This window comes from Hypomesus transpacificus, chromosome 6 (assembly GCF_021917145.1).
Source record: "Hypomesus transpacificus isolate Combined female chromosome 6, fHypTra1, whole genome shotgun sequence".
In the NCBI taxonomy this organism is placed as follows: domain Eukaryota; kingdom Metazoa; phylum Chordata; class Actinopteri; order Osmeriformes; family Osmeridae; genus Hypomesus; species Hypomesus transpacificus.
Window position 1 is genome coordinate 6,636,850 of NC_061065.1, and position 21,095 is coordinate 6,657,944.

At 49.8% G+C, this 21,095-nt stretch overlaps 1 protein-coding gene across 1 annotated transcript; it reads left to right on the forward strand.

The window, feature by feature from the left end:
- Positions 1–226: 226 nt before the first annotated feature.
- Positions 227–20,882, forward strand: lama4 (laminin, alpha 4). Its single transcript, XM_047021547.1, has 40 exons — positions 227–609; positions 3,627–3,728; positions 3,873–4,000; positions 4,139–4,219; positions 4,346–4,560; positions 5,166–5,266; positions 5,713–5,893; positions 6,303–6,386; positions 6,529–6,680; positions 7,191–7,301; positions 7,573–7,684; positions 7,814–7,978; positions 8,184–8,377; positions 10,445–10,561; positions 10,817–10,965; positions 11,129–11,270; positions 11,353–11,446; positions 11,542–11,658; positions 11,861–12,046; positions 12,207–12,346; positions 12,477–12,641; positions 13,455–13,600; positions 13,748–13,910; positions 14,036–14,169; positions 14,290–14,461; positions 14,633–14,764; positions 15,000–15,142; positions 15,349–15,478; positions 15,819–15,956; positions 16,050–16,183; positions 16,258–16,422; positions 16,889–17,042; positions 17,168–17,361; positions 17,524–17,713; positions 17,887–18,042; positions 18,471–18,630; positions 19,272–19,402; positions 19,503–19,596; positions 19,761–19,880; positions 20,188–20,882. Exons 1-40 carry the CDS (start codon positions 502–504, stop codon positions 20,331–20,333), a joined length of 5,646 nt encoding a protein of 1,881 aa, XP_046877503.1. The 5' UTR covers positions 227–501; the 3' UTR covers positions 20,334–20,882.
- The last annotated feature ends 213 nt before the right edge of the window (positions 20,883–21,095 follow it).

The following is a 21,095-nucleotide window of genomic DNA, read 5'->3' on the forward strand; positions in this document are numbered from 1 at the left end:
GGGATACGAGCACGACTCGACTCTCATCTACCCTCTCTGTTTCTGTCCTTCTCTCTCTCTAACTCTCTCATCTCCCTATCTAGTTTTTCTCTCGCTTTGTTGCTCACTCTCCCCGGACTCTCCATCTGTCTGTGATTTAAACTGAGGCTCTGGGAAGGCAGATCCAGAGAGAGAGACGAGGGGGGGGGGGGGGGGAGTTACGCAGAGGGAGGGAGGGAGAGCCGGAGGGAGGGACGAAGGGAGGAAGTTCACAGTTAGTTCCACAGGACTGGGGCTGTCGCAGGCAACTCTCTGCAGCTGGAGGTCGGGCCAGTGAAAAAGTTCTAACCAGCGGGTGCAGCGGAGCAAGGGAGGGATCTGCAAACTGCCGCCCCACAGAGACTTTACTGTAGCCAGGGCAGACAGACAGACAGACAGAGGCAGAGAGACAGACAGAGGCAGAGAGAGACACACACAGAGAACAAGAGAGAGAAAGCAGCGCTCCCGTGGACTAACACAGACATGTCCGGCAGATCTTGGCCCTGGCTATGCCTTCTCTCCATCCTCCTCGGGCTCGTTGGACCAGCCGCTGCCGTCGGGCTGCCCTGGGATCAGCGCTCGGTTGTGACAGTAAGACCACTCCTTTTGGATTTGTTTTCCCCTGATTGTCTGGTGCCTTAGCATGGCTGTGTTTACAGTAGTAAAACTGCAACTGGAAAAGTGTTCTTTTAAACTTTCTCTGTTGGTTTTTCCTGCTTAGCCCCTGTTTTATTATCGCTGGTAACCGTGACTGCTGAAAGGGCTGTTCAAATTCAGTGTGGAGGTAAAAAATGTGTGCTCTTCTTCTGCTGGGGGTTTGTGAGATGGTAACTAGAAGCAGGCTCGCTCTGAGGACCCACAGCCTCCAGGAACACTTCACTCTCTACTGGAGGTGGGGGTTATTGAAAGCAGCCCAGCCTCTGCCCTGGCCTCAGCCTCAGCCCTGGCCTCACCCTCAGCCTCAGCCCTGGCCTCACCCTCAGCCTCAGCCCTGGCCTCACCCTCAGCCTCAGCCCTGGCCTCGGCCCCAGCCTCAGCCCTAGATGAGGTCTATATCACTCTCCATGGGCCTCTTGGCCCCCTGGTAGAGTCCTAATGAAAACCAGCTGCCAAGTGTTGAGCAACACTGCAGAGTGTTTGGGGAGTGCTCGCTGGAGTCAGAGCACGAGAAACAATGGAGGAGTGGGGAGGTCTTCAGTCCCAGGGGCCTGTTTCCTGTCTGGGGGTCCACTAGAATGGGCATCAGTGTTCAGGCCTCTTTCCCAGACACAAGCCATACAAAGTGTCCATGGACAAGAGGTATTATGTTATGTACTGCAGTGCATTGTGGAAGAAGTCACTAGTGTTGAATTGTTTAGGCTCATTTTGTTTTGTAACGCTGAGAAAATAAACACGCAAAATCTTAGTAAAGAAATGGATCTCCCGCTGTGTCTAAATCAACCTTCCTCGTCTTTACTGGGTGGGTTGAGAATGTTTGTTTCAAATGTTTATCTGAGGCTTGTGATAACAAGCTCCCTGCAGACTTATCCTCTCTGCTCCCTTATTGGTTGATGACGGACTTCCCATGACCCTGCCCTCATCTCTCCCAGCCTCTTCAGGAGGCTTCACCACTGAGCCCTCTAAACCCTGCTCCACTGCCAAACCAAATACCCTGCCTAAGCCCTGCTCCCCTGGTTGAGAGGCACAGCAGGAGAATGGGCAGAGACAGAGTCATGCACCCTCTATCACACAGCCCCAGGCACTAACAGCATGTTTGCTTTGGACAGAACTCCAGCACGGTCCTTATTCGTGTCGTTCTGCTGGAAAGCCACCATATTTGTTTTGTACCATCTGCATCTCAGAGTCAGATAGGCTCATGGCTGGTGTCGTCCGGTCTGTAACTGTCCAGTTATTGGCACGAACACGGTTTGTAAATGAGTCCAGGAGTCTCCCTGTCGACATGGACATCCTGGTCGGCATGTATGTATGCTGGGAGACAGAAAGAGGCTCCACTGTGAATGTCATCTTTGTTTTCTAATGTAATGGACACATTGTTTCTGAAATAGCTTCCGTTACTGAGAACACTCGGCCCGCAGTGCGAGGCTGCACGTCCACTGTTTCCATTTCCACGCAATTTAGGGAGGCGGTGAAACCACCAGTGTCTGAAATAACAAAAGTAGCATTTAACATAGAATATTCTGGGATTACGTTTTGCCCTGATGAGGGGGGGGGGGGAGAGTCAGGAGTCCAGATCTTGTTATTGAACCGTGGGGATCCGAGTGAGACAAATCTTCTGACATGAAAGGATTAAGTTCCAGTGTCGTTAGTACATGAAAGAGATAATGTGATAAGCAGTGATACGTAAAAGCTGCTAGTCTGTATACGTTAAACACATTCCTGGCACTTCAGAGGGACCTGAGAGACTGTGCTCAGCCTTCAGACCATCTGCTGCCTGCAGCACCCACAAGGCTGGCTGTGCTGTGGAGCCTGTGTTTAGACAGGGCCCAGCTGTTTGACCCATCACAGGATGTCACAGAGCCAGGTCGCTAACAGAACCGACCACTGGTTCACAGTTGACCAGTGTTGCTGTGTATCATCATTCAAACAACTCATTTTACATCTGGTTTGGTTATACTTTCTTTATTACAGACATCCATGACCTTATCCATGATATTTGTGTCTGCAGCCAATTCAGTTGCCCATTCCCTAAGCAAGTTATCAATCTTAGCTTGAAATGTGTTTAGAGGTTTTCGTCAACACAATTAATTCAACTGTCTTGGACCTCTGCCTCCACATGAGCGGTGATGCGGTGTGTGTTACCAGTGTCTGTGGGCCAGGAAACACACAGGAAGAGCTCGAAGCCGGAGGAAAAGTCTGTACTGACCATGAAAGCTGCTCACAATCCTGCTGTTAACAGGATGTTTCGTTTAGTTATCAACAGAGGCAGTTCATTGTCTCACTGCCTGGGGAATAAATCGAGGGAAAATATTCATCACGACTGAACCAGGCACAAATATGTGGGATAGCTGGTGTTCAGCCAGCCTGGATGGGACATAAACACTCGATTGACTGAGTGGAACAAAAGGGCTACAGCATTGCGATGCGACACAGGGCCGTTTAAACAGGGCGGGTTCTGGAGCATGAGAGGCTTCTTTGAACGGGGGAGTTGAAAGCGATGTGTGCCTGGGGGGCCTGGGGGGATGGCCCCCTGAACCCTGACATCACACTACTGTAGGAGACTCCACCAGGAGACCAGAGGCCCCTGGGTGAAGGGCAGGTGTGCTTTCTCACTCCAAAGAGATCTGAAATATCCCTCTGCTCCAGGAGAGGGCTCGTTTCACCTGGCGGGACCATGGAAACGGTTGGATAAGAAATGTTGAGATGTGTAGCAACCATTCCACTGTTGGCAGAGTATCTGATCCAGCCTAGTCAAAATGATTCCAGGTGTGTCTTTAGCTGAACGTGCTGTTGAATGATGGAGTGCCTCATTAAGACCCTGGCATTAATGTGGGGAATCCAGCTGTGATGTGATTCAAATGTGGTTCCAATTTAACCTTCTTTAAACGGTTCCTTTTAAAGAATTCAAGTCTAACTTGTTTAAAAGCTCTGTCCCATGTTTCCTGTCATAGGTATGTGCAAAGGGATACTTCCTCAGTGATTTGAACAACTGCCTACCATGTAACTGCAAAGGCCATTCAGAAACCTGCGAAGACATCACAGGCGTCTGCATAGTAAGATGTTTCCACATGAAGTTAAATCTCATCACTCGTTATCAAAATTCCATTCCACTTCTCTGTTCTCTCTCACAGTCGCACAGTAGCCTATCTCGTGTCATGACCGGTAACAGGCAACCTCCATCTTGTCTCCCTGTACAGGACTGTCAGGACAACACGTTGGGAGACTTCTGTGAGATGTGTGAGGAGGGCTACATGTCTGTTCCTTCTCCTAGTGGTCACCATGCCTGTCGGCCCTGCGCATGCCCTCTCTCCATCCCCTCCAACAAGTGAGTTACGCCGCGTCAGCGACTAAACCAGTTGGATTGCCTTGTTTTCGGGTGGCTGCCTTGGCAAGCAGAGTGTTCAACTCTCTCTCCTCGGTGTGTCTGGCCCCCCCCCTCTCTCTCCTCGGTACGTCTGGCCAGCTTCGCGCTGCACTGTGACAGAGGGATCTCCGCCATGCGCTGCACGTGCCAGGAGGGCTACAATGGGCATTTCTGCGAGAGGTCAGTCAGCGGGCTTTCAGGGCCTCTGCCAACCACCACACACACACACACACACACACAAACTGTCACAGGTATATTTTCCAGTCGATTTGTTTATTGAATCCAAAACCTCTACACCCTATCCAGGTGTGCTCCAGGCTACTATGGCAACCCCATGCTGATTGGGAGCTCGTGTAAGAGGTGCGACTGTAACGGGAACTCCGACCCTAACCTTATCTTCAACGAGTGTCACAACGTGACTGGCGTCTGTCAGAACTGCTGGGGCAACACCGCCGGCACCAGCTGCGATAGGTGCGCTCCGGGTTTCCACGGCGACGCCGTCGGTGCCAAGGACTGCAGAGGTGAGTGGCCCGGAGCAGACGCTATCAACACAGAGTGGAAAAAGCACCATGGAAAAATGCATGCTGTATTTATAGCACGTACGACGTTGATCTCCCTCGAGGAGAGGGGAAAAGATCAGTGAGTGAACTTGTTACTTTGCGTGTCTGACGACTGCATTTCCTTCAGCTGGGCTCCAACGCTGTCCCTCGTGTCTTTATAATAAGTGACAGGGACGTAAGCCTTATTTGAAATCAAAACAGGAAGATGTGCTCTATGTGTTGACCCAGTTGAGCAGGCTGGCCAGGGAGAATTCCTCCCATGCTCCATCCTAGACAGCACTGCAGCCCCTGCTTACACCATCCATGTAAGAATAGCATCCTGGAATAACTGGGCTTGTTGACCAAACTGTTGGATGGTAATTGTCTCGTTGGCAAAAATCCAAATGGTGACACTTCATAACGGGTAAAGCTCTGGATCAGTTGTGGGTTTTAAACGCTACATTTGAAAAGGGGGGGGGGAAATGCCGTAGATAGATCTTGGATTAGCGATAACCTTTTCCGTTTGTGACAGGGTCGTGTTTTGACCTCATCCGTTTTCACCCTGTGTGTTCCGCCCTGCGCTGCAGAGTGCGAGTGCAGCAAGTGTGGGACGGCCTCGTGCGACGACAGGACGGGGGTGTGTCACTGCAAGCCTGGGGTCACCGGCCGACTCTGTGACCAGTGTGAGGTGAGAAACCCCACAACCTTTAACCAGGCTGCACCCCTTACAACAGGGGTGTCCAATCCTGGTCCTCGAGGGCCACTGTCCTGCATATTTTAGATGTTTCCCTGCTCCAGCACACCTGTTTCAAATGAATGGGTCGTTATCATGCTCTATGGAAGCCAGGTAATGTCCATTCATTTGGGGGGGGGGGTCAGATGGCTGAGCGGTTAGGGAATCGGGCTATTAATCAGAAGGTTGCCGGTTCGATTCCCGACCATGCGATATGACGTTGTGTCCTTGGGCAAGGCACTTCACCCTACTTGCCTCGGAGGGAATGTCCCTCTACTTACTGTAAGTCGCTTTCACAAGAGCGTCTGCTAAATGACTACATGTAAATAATGTATGTAAAATATTGCTAGCATCGAGACGACAGTGCTTGACGAGCTGTGTTTGTTTGTGCTTCCCTGCAGGAGGGCCAGTCGGGGTTCTCCAGCTGCCAGGGCTGCAGGAGGTGTGAGTGTGGCCCAGCCGCCCTGCGCGTCACCTGCCACCCCCTGACACACAGCTGCCAGTGCAGCCCAGGAGCAGGCGGGCGCTACTGCGAACGCTGCCTCCCCGGACACTGGGACTACAAGCCCTCCGGCTGCCAGAGTAAGAGACCACACTGTCAAACTCCTCCACACAGACCCCCCCTCCCCCCTCTGGAGCGTCCTGGTCAGACGCTCAGCATAGATGTAGGTTTCTTTCCCACGATGCACTGCTACTAGTCAGCGGACTGTTCACACACCCACTCGTGGGTGATGTCATTCAGACATCTGGTGAGATGGTTGAGCGAGGGGGATCTGCAGACGAGCGCAGGGATCCCATGGCCTTCTGACACCAGAGCAGGCCCACTGCAGCCCAGACACACAGCTGCCAGGAGCCTCCAGCCTCCAGCACAGCTGTGCAATCCTCCCAGATGTGATGGATGAGATATTTGGACTATGCTCAGCCATGTCCAAGACTTGCTATTGTACTGTACAGTACATAATGCGTGTGTTTCTTTCTCTCTGGGGTGCAGAGTGTGACTGTACCAGCGGACACTGTGACACGCACACTGGAGAGTGTCTTCCGGAAGCTGCCACCGTCAACCTCTGCAACATCAGTAAACAAGATTCAGAAACACCAGCTCAACACTACACACACACACATCACTTGTCTTTCCACGTGTTTCTAGTACAATCCAGGGAGCAACAGTTCAGATCAAACATTCATTTCCTCCTCTCTCACCACCCCTTTCACCGAAGGTTGTGATGAGTGTATCTGGCACCTGATTGGAGACTTGAGGCTGTCCAATAAGAGCCTGGACCAGATGAGGGTCAGTGTGTTGAACATCTCCACAGGGGCGGCCGCCAACGACAGACTCAAGTACTACAACTACACTGCTCTGCGTCTGCAGGTAGGCTAACTCCTCCTGGGAGGGGGGGGGGGGGGGTTAGGGTTAGGGGGGGAGCTCTCTCCTGGCTCCCTGTGTGTCCACACAGCTGTGTTCTCACCACATCCTCTGCTCCCCTGGAGGAATGTCTCGTATCTCAGCCCAGCCATGAAGCAGACGCTCCCAGACGCTCCCTGAGGTTCCCTGAGGTTCCCTGAGGTTCCTTGAGGTTCCCTGAGGTTCCCTGAGGTTCCCTGTAGGTTTATAATGGAAGGTTTAGGTCAGGCTGCGTGTCTGATCTCCTGGCGCAGGCGGGGGTTTGGGTTTAGCTCGGGAAGAGGGGGGAGGCGTAAAGACCAGGTTTCCTTCCTCACGATCACGACAGCTCTTCATAAACCGAGGGTGACACAGACTGTAGGAAACTTGGAAAGGTTGGGGGGGACTAGCTGACCCTCCTGTCCCCAGACAAATCCATCACATAGAGGACAGTCACTGTGCTTTACTGGGCCTTGATCATGTCTGGACTCTCTGCAGAACCAGTTTGTGAACTGGAGGAACAAGTCTGCTCTGATGAGGACCCAGACTGGCCTGCTGGAGGTGTCCACCCAGGCGCTGGTCTCTGACATGATCCAGCTGGCTAAGATGGTGAGAGTCTCCCTCGGCACACAAACATCATTATCATCACTTCCATAACAAGCATTACCAACTATAATCCACTTTATATCCCCTAACTGAGATTGCAACACAGTACATATTTGTCAAATTTCTCCAGCTTGGTTAATCCTTGGTAAGATCTTTCCACAAGAGAACCTAATGTGTGCTGTCAGTTTTGAGCTGCAGTAGTTGTCTCTGAGGATTCTTAACGGCGTCGTTGATTTGCCTTGTGGTGGTGGTGGTGGTGGTGGTGGTGAGCCAGGAGGAGGTGGTGAAGTCCTTGGAGGACCATGTGGTTGAACAGACACTAAACAGCTTCACTCTGGCTGACAACCTGACCACAAACCTCATCACGCTCAACGTACTCATCGAAGGTACACGCGCCTCCTGTCAATTACCTTTTTAAAACTGTATGTTAGGATGTTTTTAAACTCATCCTGTCTTGAGTAGACAAAGGAAAAATGTAACTAAGTTAAAGAAGACCTTGCCTGTGTGTGTCTCAGACACGATCCATGACTTGGAACTGTACAGTGTGGAGCGGGATCTGGACCCAGAGCTGGTGAGACAGAGCACAGCCACGGCTAAAGGCCTGCTGGCCTGGATGAGGACCCTGGATCTGTCCCCTCGGGGACCTATTGCCACGGACGAGTCCACAGAGGCCCACGACCGTGAGGAACACGCACGCACACACACACATACACGCACACACACACACGCTAAAACCGCTCGTATGAAGATTTTCCTTGTCTTATCTTGATTTAGCTGCAGTTTTACGGGCGTAGGTAAAGCCCTCTGTGATCCTTCTTGTAAAAAGGGCTGTGCAAATCAAACTTGATTTGACTCAAATGCGTCTGTACTGTATGTGATGGTTAGTCCTCAGACGAGTGCGGCAGATGGAGAAAAAGCAGATGGTCTTAGACGGCCGTGTGACCCCGGTGAGGGAAGTCTTGTCTCGCTTCACCACCAAGCTCTCGGAGGCCCAGGACCTCCTCCAGAGAGCTGTCAGCACCGTGCAGGAGACGGACGATGCAAACAAGGCCAACATGCTCAAATACCAGAGAAACGAGGTAACTACCTTCCACCTCCGGGGGTCACGCTGGTGCCGGGCGTTCCACACCGTTCCTCTCTCCTAGTCCTCCTCCCCTCTCCTCACATCTCCCCTCACTCCTCTCACATCTCTCCTCTCACCTCGTTCCTCTCTCCTAGTCCTCCTCCCCTCTCCTCACCTCTCTCCTCTCCCCTCACTCCTCTCTCATTGTCTCAGAACCCACGCTAAACTTTAGCACTGAGTGGAAGTTAAGGCTCGTAACTAGCCTTTTTCCTCACTGTCCCAGCACTGTCCAATCTAAAGTTTAAAAAAAAAAATTACGAAAGGTTTTCAAAATATTTTCGAAATAAGGTTTTGAAAAAGATTTTCCACTAAAAGTTTAGAAAGGTTGAAAAAAGATTTTAGATTATAATTTTTTTTTAAGTAGGTTTGCATCATTGATGAGTACTTGATGAGGATTCTACTGTACTCTATTGTACTCTAGTAGAGCAGAGCGCTTTACTCTACTGTTTTAAGCTTCTCTGTTCTCCCCACTCCTCATCTCTTCTCCTTTCACTGTGTGAAAACAAAGTTACAAAAGGTACATTATTATATTTTTTTTGAAAAAACGTTTTCCTTTTTTGAAAAGAGTTGCCAAGAAAAGCAGGTAGTCTTGTCAAGAGACACCAGACTGTAGTTCTCATAGGATCCAGCTTCAGACTGTTACTGGATTCTTTTTGGCTCCCCATTAAGAAGTGAATTACCTCGGGTATTCAGCTGGAGAGAACTGTAACATGGAGACAGCTGGGTAGAAATGGAAGGAGGCTTAGAGCAAGGAGAGTTAACTAGCTAAATAACTACAGAATTACAGTTTTACCACTTGCCAAAATACAGACACTGCATCTGTTCTGTTACACATCTGGTGTGATGAACAACATTGCAGTCATTACATTCATTTACAGTACCACAGGCTGCGGCATGGAGACACTTATGCCAAATGGATGTCATTTACAATGAGAAAACATGTCTTCGATACCATTCTCCAATTCCTCATCAAGCCCTTTCTGGTGTGAAATCCCCCGAGGAAGTAGGTCTCCCGCCCAGCGATAGTTGTCATGCTGTGGTTGGTATTATGGGCTGGCTGTGCTGTGGCGGTGCAGGGCTGGGGGGGTGGTCCTACCTCCAGATCCATGTGATCACAGCCTCTGATGTAAATCAGGGTCATGAATGGTGCACTATCCAAACAGGAGGCCTCCCCCTTCACAAAACCCCCTGCTGCCTCTGAAATATACTGGAGCTTTACAATAGAGTGCCCAAGCCAGTGATATCACCAGATACACACACACACACACACACACACACACACACACACACACTGTAAAGCTGTCTTCCTTCAGGGCAAATTGGAATTACATCACAGCGGTGCATCAGTGTGTGAGAAATGTAATAACTGTCAGTTTCATGGTTTTTTTTATTTTTCATGGTTTTTTATTCATTATTAATGTGTTTGAGCCCTACAGCGATTTGTTCTTTTGACATTAATGTAACATGATGTATTGGCTTCTCTCTCAAGTTATTTGACATGCATACTATCTTCACCTTTATTCTGCTTGCGATTTCAACACAAAAGCACTCAGCACATGATATTAGTTTCCTCCAGGATCACAATGACTCTTATTGAGAGACTTGTTGCTCTTGTAGGTTAGTTATAATGAAGTTAAGTCTTGTACTTGCTGTGAAATATTTTACTGCTGACTGTTCTTCTACAGGTACAGTCTTGCACTTTTTGTGGTTCATGTTGTTGTAATTTGTAACTTGTATAACTGCATGCTCTTATGGGTCTTCCCTTTTGGCACTTGTTTAGTTTTTCACAATGTATGCTTCATGTTTTGGCTGCTTGCAATGCTTGTTATTATGATCAGTGACCTATGCTCTTTTGTAAAGCTCTCTCTTGGAAGTCGCTTTGGATAAAATGTGTATGTAAGCACACACAGAGCACATGTCCACACATCACGAATCTCTTGGCTGAACAGATATCATCTCCTGACTGATACTGATCTTTGTGAGGGCCGTTTACCAATCATTTCCTGTCATGTGACCCTACCAGGTCAAGCAGCAGAGGCTGATGGAGGCGTATGGGCTTGTGAAAGACACCTTGCAGATGGCAGGCGTCCACATCTCCAGCACAGAGCGGACCGTGGCTGAGGTGGATGCCTTGGTCCAGGTGAGGAGCGACATACATCGCACCTGTATCACTCGTGGTTAAAGTGCTTTTGTTAAATTACGACATGAAGCAGAGAGCCAGACTACGGTGTGTCCACTTAACATAGGAACCCCATACCAAATTGAACAAGGTAGCTACAATTTGAGCCATTCCCCTTTTTAGCTAAGTGCATCTATTGAGTTACTGTGTGGGGAATCGGGCATGAGGTAATGTGATTGTGGAGCTGAGTCTGGGTGTTATGGGGTCTGTGTACAGAACGTGACAGAGTATCATGCCTCGATCGATGGAGCCAGACAGCTACTGACGGACAAGACGGAGAGGCTGTCTCTAGCCGACAGGGACCTGGTCCAGAGGGCCGACGACCACGCCGAGGAACTGAACAAGCTGTCTGACGAGCTGGAGGAGTGAGTGTTGGCTAGGATTCAGCTCTGAGAGAGACCCCCTAACCTCCTCAACTTAACCCTGATCATTCAACATTGATCGTTTCAAAATAAGCTTGATTAAGTTAGGCTTGAAGAAAAAAAGAAGAAATCTACCGCTTGATGCCTGGTTGTTTGGTTCCTGTAGAGATCTCAGACGCAGTGACGCCAACGGATTCGTCCAGAGGGCTTTGGATGCTGCCAATGTGTACAACAACATAGTCAAGTACGTCTCTGACGCCAACATCACCGGGCTGACCACTCTGGACTCAGCCAACAGAGCCGAGGACGTAAGTGACACTGAGAGCCATCTGATAAAGGACACGTGCAGTCGCCCTCTCGTAACAGCCGTGTTTTCTCGTCCCCTGGCAGGCCATCAACGGGATCAACACACAGCTTGGGTTCTTGAAAACCCAAAGTGAAAACGTCTTTAAGGAATCCGTTTCCCTGCATTCGGAACAGAAAGGTGCGAGGCCGACTCTTACACCAACACTGCCTCATCGCCATGTTCTCAGTGTTTCCCATGTGGGATAATAACGTTTTCCTTGACCAATCCCTCAGAGGTGGAAGCTGACTTGTTGGACAAGCGTCAATACATCGAGGAGACTAAAGGGATCATGGAGGAGAACACCAGGAAAGTGACGGCAGCGATGATGGCACTCGACAGCATTCATAAAGGTGAGCCGAATGACCCGAACCTCACAAACAAGAGAAAGCTGCTTCATGTTAAACTCTGTGTGTGCACACTCCGTTAAACATCTCTGACAACTGTGCGTCCCATACAAGTCAAACGTATGATCGTCATTATCAGGCACATCAGATCATTTAGGGATCCTTCTCTTGTCTTTGTGTTTCCTCTGTTGCCGTGTGGGCTTCCCAGACCGGACCGGCAAGCGTCTGGAGTTCACCCAGGATGTGGCAGAGAAGACGCTGAACCGCTCGGTGGAGGTCCTGCAGACCATCACCCCCATCAGCCAGAAGGTGGAAGAGTGGGCCATCAACATGAGGAACCAGGACTACTCTACTGAGGCGTATGACCACGTCATGCTCTCTGCTGGGGAAGCAGGTACCACGCACCTCACACACACACACACACACACACACACACACACACACTCACACACACACACACACACACACACCACCCAAACAGAGATAATCCCAGAGTGTCCGTTAACACCAGGGTGTTAAATCCGAGTGAAAGACGCGTTGTCCTTGGTGTGTAGTGGACAGCCTGACCGTGTTGGTTCCTGAGCTGCTGAATAAGCTGAAGGTGGTGGAGGACAAGAAGCCCATCAACAACGTGACCACCAACATCATGAGGATCCGAGAGCTGATCGCCCAGGCACGGAGCGTGGCCAAAAAGGTCAGCAGTGTACATCCTCACCAGCTGGAACTGGATCAGACAACCAGGATGGTTGTTCCCCATGATGTGTCCCAAGGACAGGAATTCTTATGGGGTATTGACTCTCGCTGTACCCTGGTCCCATCTGCAGGTCCAAGTCTCCATGAAGTTCAACGGTCAGTCGTCAGTGGAGGTGCAGCCACACACCAACGTGGAGGATCTGAAGACGGTGACGGCCATCAGCCTGTTCATCAGAGTGGATCCAGATAAGGACCCCATCGAGGATCGCTTCATCTTCTACTTAGGAGACAGAAATGTGAGTGGGCTTGATAACTCATAACTCTGTGGTGGGTAAGGGTTGTCTTATTCCTGCTGGCCTGGGGTGGAGCCACTGGGTTCCCTTCTACCAGGGAAGGCCCAAGGGTAGACCTCCAGCCCAGCTGAAGTGATCCTTTCACTGGGAGAGGAGGAAGGGAGGAGGGGCCGGGGGCCAGAATTGCCTCTGAAACAACACAGACATGGGCCCCGAGGACAGAGCAGGATGAAAGGGGAAGAGCAGCTTGCCGACATGAATAGTTTGTTGTGATGGTGAGAGCAGGGACAGCCTATGAGAGCAGACAGTTGCCTTTTTCAAAGGGGTCTCAAAGAGAGTCCTGTGACAATGGGGTGTGTGTGCCCCTTCAGAGTCGGATCATTTACATCCACCCCGTTACCCCGGCTAAGGCACAGCAGGCCTCCCTCCTCTCCCCCAAAGGCCTCTCCAATTCAGCTGCTCATGGAAATCAAGCAGCCACGCTTGTGTATGGCTGTCAAATGCTGAGAAATGGCTCTCTGCATGACCACCGTTCACCAACACAAAGATCTGCACAGGCAGCTTTGTGTCCGTGACACGGTAATGGCATCTTTTACATTTAGTCATCCAGAGCGACTTACAGTAAGTACAGGAACATTCCCCTAGGGCAAGTAGGGTGAAGTGCCTTACCCAGGGATACAATGTCATTCGGCACAGCTGGGAATTGAACCGGCAACCTTCTGATTGGTATTCCCTAACCACTCAGCCATCTGACCCCCCCACTTACATACTGTACTGTGCTGTTACTCTTGTGACCTTGGTTGTTTGTTCTCGCAGGGCAAGAAGGACTACATGGGTCTGGCCATCAAGAACGACAACCTGGTGTACGTTTACAACCTGGGGGGAGAAGATGTGGAGATCCCCCTCAGCTCCAAGCCTGTCAGTCAGTGGCCTCCAGTGTTCAACCTCATCAAAGTGGAGAGGTACCAAACAGTGAAGCTTTCCCGCCTGCTCCCTAGATCAGTAGTAATCTGATCACATGCAGTAGCCGTGGCTACTGTAGCCGTGGCTGTGCAGGAGAAGGTGTTGAGGATAGTAATCTGATTCTCGGTGTTCCATTGTGTTGGCAGGCTGGGCCGACATGGGAAAGTCTTCCTGACTGTGCCCAGTCAGACCTCCACTGACGAGCAGAAGTTCATCCAGAAAGGAGAGGCCCCTGGCACCGACTCGCTGTTTGACCTCGACCCCAAAGACACGGTCTTCTTTGTGGGTGGCGTTCCTGCAGACGTCAAGGTGGGTGAAGTTCCTCTATAAATACATCCATTCCTTTCCTCCTCCCTCCCCTCTGGTTTTCTGAATGGGGCGTCTATTTTTCTGTCTTAGGTTCTGACCCGTTTTCTTGCGTTTTTTTCTTTAAGCTTCCACCAGCTTTGAGTCTGGCTCCTTTTGTTGGTTGCATTGAGCTGGGCTCTTTGAACAACGATGTCATCAGCCTATACAACTTCAAACAGATCCACAAAATGGATGTTGTTGCATCTTCACCATGTCCCAGGTATATATATCCTCCACAAACTACAGATACCTTCAGTATGCACTGGAATGTTTTCACAGCACCGCTTTGCATATCGTTCCTGTTTTTAATCGCTTCTAATGTATTTTTTTCTCGTAACAGGTACAAGCTGGCATTCTCTCAGAGCCGGATAGCTAGCTACCTCTTTGACGGGACTGGCTATGCTCTCGTAAACAACATGGAGCGGAGGGGCAAGTTTGGCATCGTCATCAGGTTTGACATCGCTGTGCGGACAGTGGCCAACAATGGTATCCTGTTACTCATGGTGAACGGGGTAAATATTGCAACCGATTTTGTCCCACTTGATTTGTACTTTTTTTTTTTTTATTAAATGACCGAAAGTAAACCTTTCTAAAGGATCATCTAAATGATGTTATTGGATCTTAAATGATCTTCATTTGAAATAACTGAAAATATATTTAGTCTTTCACATTTCTCCTTTCAGGCGGATTTCTTCCTATTGGAACTGAAGAACGGCCTCTTGAACCTCCAGTATGACTTTGGCTTTAAAGGTGGTCCTGTCACACTGGACAGTACCTCACCCAAACTACAGATTAACGACGCGCGATACCACGAGGTAAACCGCAGGGACCGTCTTGCAACTGTTAAGATTTAAAATAAATACATACAAATGTAAAAGTGAGTTTTTCTGGGAGTTTTTCCTTGTCTACCTTGAGGGGTTGGCTGAGGGGCAGTTCTATGGGCGTATGTGAAGCCCTTTGTGACATTGCTTGTAAAAAGGGCTGTACAAATACATTTGATTTGATTTTGATTTAAACAGTAACTCAGCCTCTACTCCTATGCCCTGCTAGGTATCAGTGATCTATCACTACTCTAAGAAGATCATCCTACTGGTAGACAAGAGTCACGTGAAGTCCATGGAAAATGAGAAGAAGACCCTGCCCTTCTCTGACATCTACATCGGAGGGGCTCCCTCCCGCGTTCTCCTCTCCAGGTAGAGACGACACATCGTCCTGTCAGGCGCCGATGCAAAGACCCTGACCTTACATGTCATCCGCTGCTTAGATACAATTGTAACCCAATACAGTATCAAGGGCTTGCCGTGTTGGCCTTCGATGAGAGTGGGACTGGACAGCCGGGGCTTTGAGAGATCCCTCGGGCCTGTCCTGTTGTTCATGTGAGTCCTGTCCTCTGCCCCAGGATGGAGCTGGGCGATCTGGTGGGGCTGAGGGGTTGTGTCAAGGGCTTCCAGTTCCAGAAGAAAGACTTCAATCTTCTGGAAGAGCCAGGCACCATCGGCATCAGCAGTGGCTGTCCTGAAGAGTCCTTCGTGAGTGCTCAATACACACACACACACACAGACACTCACACAGAGACACACACACACAGACACACACACAGACACACACACACACCGACAGAGACACTCACACACACACAGAAGAGACACAGACAGAGACACTCACACACAGAGACTCACACACAAACACACACACCTTGTCCTACACAATCTCATCAAGACTGCAACAGAGTGCATCTTACAGTTTTTCTCTCGAGATTGGCTGTTATAATGGTTTCATGCTTCGCAGAGAATGGATTGATGTTTCAGAGTGCAGTGACAGAACGTAAGTGGACTGAGAGAGGGGCGTGTGTGCCTGTGTTTGTGACAGATGTCTCGTAAGGCCTACTTCACTGGAGAGAGCTACCTGGGATCATCTGCCAAGTTCTCACCCTTTGACGCCTTTGAGGGAGGCCTCAACTTCAGGACCCTTCAACCCACAGGGCTCCTGTTTTACCTGAAAGAAGGGGTATGCTCCTCACGTTGTCTCACCTCATTATAGTCGATCGTGTCGTGTCATGATCTTTGCGGCTTAAACCGTGTTTCTTTGTCCCGCCTGCAGTCGGACGAGTTCAGCATCTCACTGGAGAACGGGGGTGTGGTGTTGAACGCCCGAGGGACCCGAGTGAAGTCACACAAGAAGCAGTACGGCGACGGAAGAGCTCACTTCCTGGTGGCCTCGATATCCAATGAAAAGTAAGAAAGTCAGCCTATCAGTGAAGAGATTGACGGTTCCCTCTGCCGGAGCTGACCTGATGTCTGTGTTCCAGGTATGAGCTGGTGGTGGATGACAAGGACAAGCATGAGAAGAAGCGTCCCTCCTCCGCGTCCTCCTCGGCATCAGGTATCAGGAGCTTCTACTTTGGAGGATCTCCCAGCAGCGCTAGCAGCATCAGGAACTTCACAGGCTGCATCAGCTACGCCTACATCAACAGGTGAGCCCTCGCCAACAGCCCTGCCTCACAAGAGGACACATCACTGTACGCTCAATCACAAACCACAGTGAAGCGGGAAATTCGTAGTATTTTAACATCTCTTCGACCACTGACAGGGTCTGCCTTAGTTTGAACATCCTGTTGGTGGGTCTGGTTTATATCTGGGGGGACTGGGGTCGTGGAAACTTTGCAATTGGTGATTTGGCTCAGGTTCCTGTGTACTTAGAGACTCACTGTGGGGGGGCTGTGGGGGGCTGCGGGGGGCTGTGTGTGTGACAGGGAAGAGGAAAGGCAGGATCACTCTCTGTCTCTCTCGCTGTCTCTCTCTCTCTGTGTCTCTCTCTCTCTCGGTGTCTCTCTCTCTCTCTCTCTGTGTCTCTCTCTCTCTGTCTCTCTGTCTCTGTGTCTCTCTCTCTCTGTGTCGGTGTCTCTCTGTCTCTGTAAACTTGTCCCGTGTTCTCTCCAGACAGGACAGGGACATTGAACCTGAGGACTTCCAGAAATACACTGAGAACGTCCAGACGTCCCTGCAGGAGTGCCCAGTGGAGAGACCGCCTGCAGCTCTGCTCTCTAAACACAGCCAGAGCACCTCCAAGCCCAAACACAGTCAGGCCAGAAAGGTAACCCACTACAGGGGGGAGATTAGAAAAACACAACACACATCACACTCATGGAAAATGCACTGGTGACCATGTGCTGGCACGTGTATGAAGGGAACTCAACACTACGAACTATTCTGTCCCAGGTGGGCAGGGACGAGTCCAGCCACCCCCAAAGCATGCTGGGATTGAAGAGAGACGAGGAGGCGGATCCTGAGATGGAGGCCACGCCCTGTTACCTCTCCTCCAGGCCCCGTGCATCTCTCCACGCCCACCGCTACGGCGGCACCGCCCACAGTCGGCAGGAGTACACCCACCTCCCCCCATCCCTGTCAGAGAGGTACGAGCACAGAACGCTCAGCTCGGTGATCCCGGGACCCCGGGGTCAAGTCTATTACAGGCTCCTGTCAGCACACTCGGGCGGGGCTCTGGTGTGAAGCGATGCGGTCGTCTCAAGGCGCTAGTTTGACATTTGTCACCTTTCCACCTCCCTCCTTCCAAGGTCCCACTTCTCCCTGTCTCTGAAGACCCAGTCTTCCTTCGGCCTCATCTTCTACGCGTCTGATGAGAAGGAGGACAGCCACATGGCTCTGTTCCTGGCCCATGGGAAGCTGGTGTACACCTTCAACCAGGGCCAGCAGAGGGTCAAGCTCAGGAGTCAGGAGAAATACAACGACGGCGCCTGGCACAATGTGAGTAAATCACTGTCCACCATTCCACACACACACACACACAGAGACCCCCCGTACTGTCCTGGTGTCACTCACATGCATGTTCATGTCAAGAGATAGACAGGGGTCTATGTTTAGAGACGCGTCATGTTTCGCCTCTGTGTGACAGGTGATTCTCTCTCTTTGCCTCGCAGGTTATTTTTATTCGTGACGGGAGTCTGGGCAGATTAATAATTGATGGTCTGACAGTGCTGGAGGACAGAGCCAAGGGATCCAACATCTCCTGGAATGTCAGCAGCCCTCTCTACGTTGGAGGGGTTCCTCCAGGGAAGGCCTTGAGACACATCCAGGTGGGCCGCAGCCAGCTCCAACTCTCTGGGGGGGCATCGCTGAAGGCAAATGGAGCAGAACACTGATATAAAAGTTTTAACATGGCACACAAGCACAGTTGGAGTCCTTGGAAACACATGAAAAGTGTGATGTGGAATCTAGAAGCGGGATAAAGCCTGTCTCCAAGCACAGCATATTCTTGTACTTTATGGTAGTCCAGTTTGTCCTGGCACACGTGCAGTGTACTGAGTGATCACAGTGGGAGACATCCAGCTATCCAGACTGCTGTTCCCAGCTCAGGCTGCTTCCACACAAAGCAGGAAACCACATACGTGACCCTGTCTTCCTTCAGTTCTTTATTTATCTGTTTCATCCTTTTTATTCAGCTGTTTTTTTCCCTACCGTTTCCATCTAACTCGGGCCTGTGTTTCGTTTGACTGCTGTGTAGAGAAACTCTGCCGTCAGCTTCACTGGTTGTGTGAAGAGCCTTCAGCTGGACGGCCAGTGGCTGTCCTCCGTGTCCCAGAGCTTTGCCGTCACGCCCTGCTTCGAGGGGACTTCAGAGAAGGGGACGTACTTCTCTGCGGAGGGGGGATATGTCGTCCTGGGTAACAGACCTCTCACTACCCTTGCATGATTTATTTGTACTGTTGCAAATATTGTTGTATTGTTGGAATGTGATTGGGTGCAAAAGCATAAGATCTTTTGTGAGTTTCGTCCGAGTTCGACTGGTATACAGTGCAGTACTGTACGTTGTAGTAAATTTTATATGATAGTTCCAACTCTTTGTTGCATATTTCTCTGATTATGTTATACACGATGCATTCTGGCAGGTCCAAAACACTGTTTGGAAACAATGTATCTGTTATAGAGCGTGACATACTTGGTTTCCTCATAAAAACATCCCTGTGGTAGTTTAGATGAAGGGGAGGGGGGGTAGGGGTTGGACTCCAGCCAGGACAGGGAACACAATCCCCCCCGAGCAGCTGTGGTACATGAGGATTGGTGGAGAGCGAATGCGAGGAGGGAGTTAGCTGAAGGGGCGCCAGGTCTCGGGAGCTGGGCTGCAGCTGTTGAATGAACGTCTACCAATTTCACACCCTACCGTAGTCGGCTAGGTTTCACACGTGTACATATTTCAGCGAACCGAAGAGCGGAGGTGATACTCCAGGTTAGAGGAGTTTCGAACCACAGGAGGGCAAGATGACCTATGAACTCTTTGTTTTTCTTCTTCTCTCCTCTCTTTCAGATGACACGTTCAACCTTGGGCTGAAGTTTGAGCTGGTGGTGGAGGTGCGCCCTCGTGTGGCGTCCGGGGTGCTACTGCATGTGTACACAGCCGTGGAGGAATACCTCACCATGTACATCCACAGAGGAACGGTACGCCAAGCCACCGACACGTCATGCATGTCTACTCAAGTGGGGGTTTTAAGTCCTTCTCTGATTGGTTGTCATCGTGGTCGATGCTTCCTGCTTCCAGGTGGTAGTGTTGGTGAACAACGGAATGAGAGAGTTCTTCACCCAGGTGTCTCCCAGTCAGGGGTTGTGTGATGGTGGCTGGCACAGGATAACAGGTGATCAAACTGTCCTCCACTGTCCCAGGGGATAGGGTCAGACTGATGGATGATTCCTCCATCGGTTCTCAGTGATCATCTCATGTTGGGATCTTTGTCACTTCCTGTTTGGCCTGTTCTTTAATGGTTCTGTGTTGACCCGTCTGGGCTGTTTGGGGCCACAGTGATCCGAGATGCCAATGTTGTCCAGCTGGATGTGGACTCGGAGGTCAACCATGTCGTGGGACCTCTGAACCCCGGCGCCATGGATACCAGGACCCCTGTGTTCATTGGTGGAGCTCCAGGTCAGTGAATGGGTCCAAGAATTTCAAAAACTCGTATCCAAAATTCTGTGGTTTGGCCTTTTGCTGCACGTTACTAACGCCACGCATTCCATCCATCAAACATCACCATTTTCACTGCTAGTTATCACCCGTAGCACAGTAAAACCTAAAAAGGGGAAAAACTCAACCTTTTTGGGGGTTGTAAACCACCAGCTTTGTTACTGTAAACATGTAAAAATTAATTAATTAAATTTTTTAAAAATTATAATAACACGCAAAATAGCAAATAATAATGTTTGATTTAGCGGTGTGGTCTCCCTCTTTCCAGAATCTCTCCTCCCAGAGGGCATTGCTACCAAGAAGACCTTCACAGGCTGCATGAGGAACCTGGTGGTCAACAACAGTGAAGTGAGCTTCACCAAAGCTGCCCTGGTCAGTGGAGCGGTCAGCGTGGGGTCCTGTCCAGCAGCCTAGTAGCTCTGGCACACCTGGAAACACCAACACCACCCAACCTCCACCCAAATGGAAGTGACCAAATACTCAATAGCACGTTCTTGCCACTGCAATAAAGCTTAAGCATTAAAATACTTGTTCCTTTTTAACCTTTTCGTCCTTGTGTCCAGTGACAGTTTATTTTTTAGATTTACCCACCATGACCCATATAACCGACACTCCTATAGAAATCAGATACACGTAAAAGACTGTCCAAACATAAATACCATATCAATCTTTTTAAATTATATTTTATGTTTTTGGCGAATCACTACATTAAAGTTTTAGTTTATGATTAAGAGTTAAATCTACAGGTTGCCAAAGGGTTACATTTTCTTTTATTAACAGTCATAAGTCACACAGCCACAGAAGGGAGGTGGGTCTGTAATACCAGTGATGAGGCACATGCACACAAGAATACAACCCTTTTATTATCTCAATGGCACATCTGTAACAAATTGTCTTTCTCACTCCTGCAGTCAACGTTTTTTATATATAAAATATTCTGCTTAATAAAGATAATCTATATGATTCATTTACTTGACCACATTTCTGTGCACACACGAACAAATGCTGTGGGTGTTTTCAAGCAGTAAGTTTATGGACTGCCAATGCAACACAGCAACATCCCACATAGCAACTGGATCCGGTGTCAATCCAATGCCTCAAGGGCTGTCAAGGATTTCATGTACATTAGATTCCGCATGATCATTCGGGGTGTAAAATGCAATACCAATACTGCCC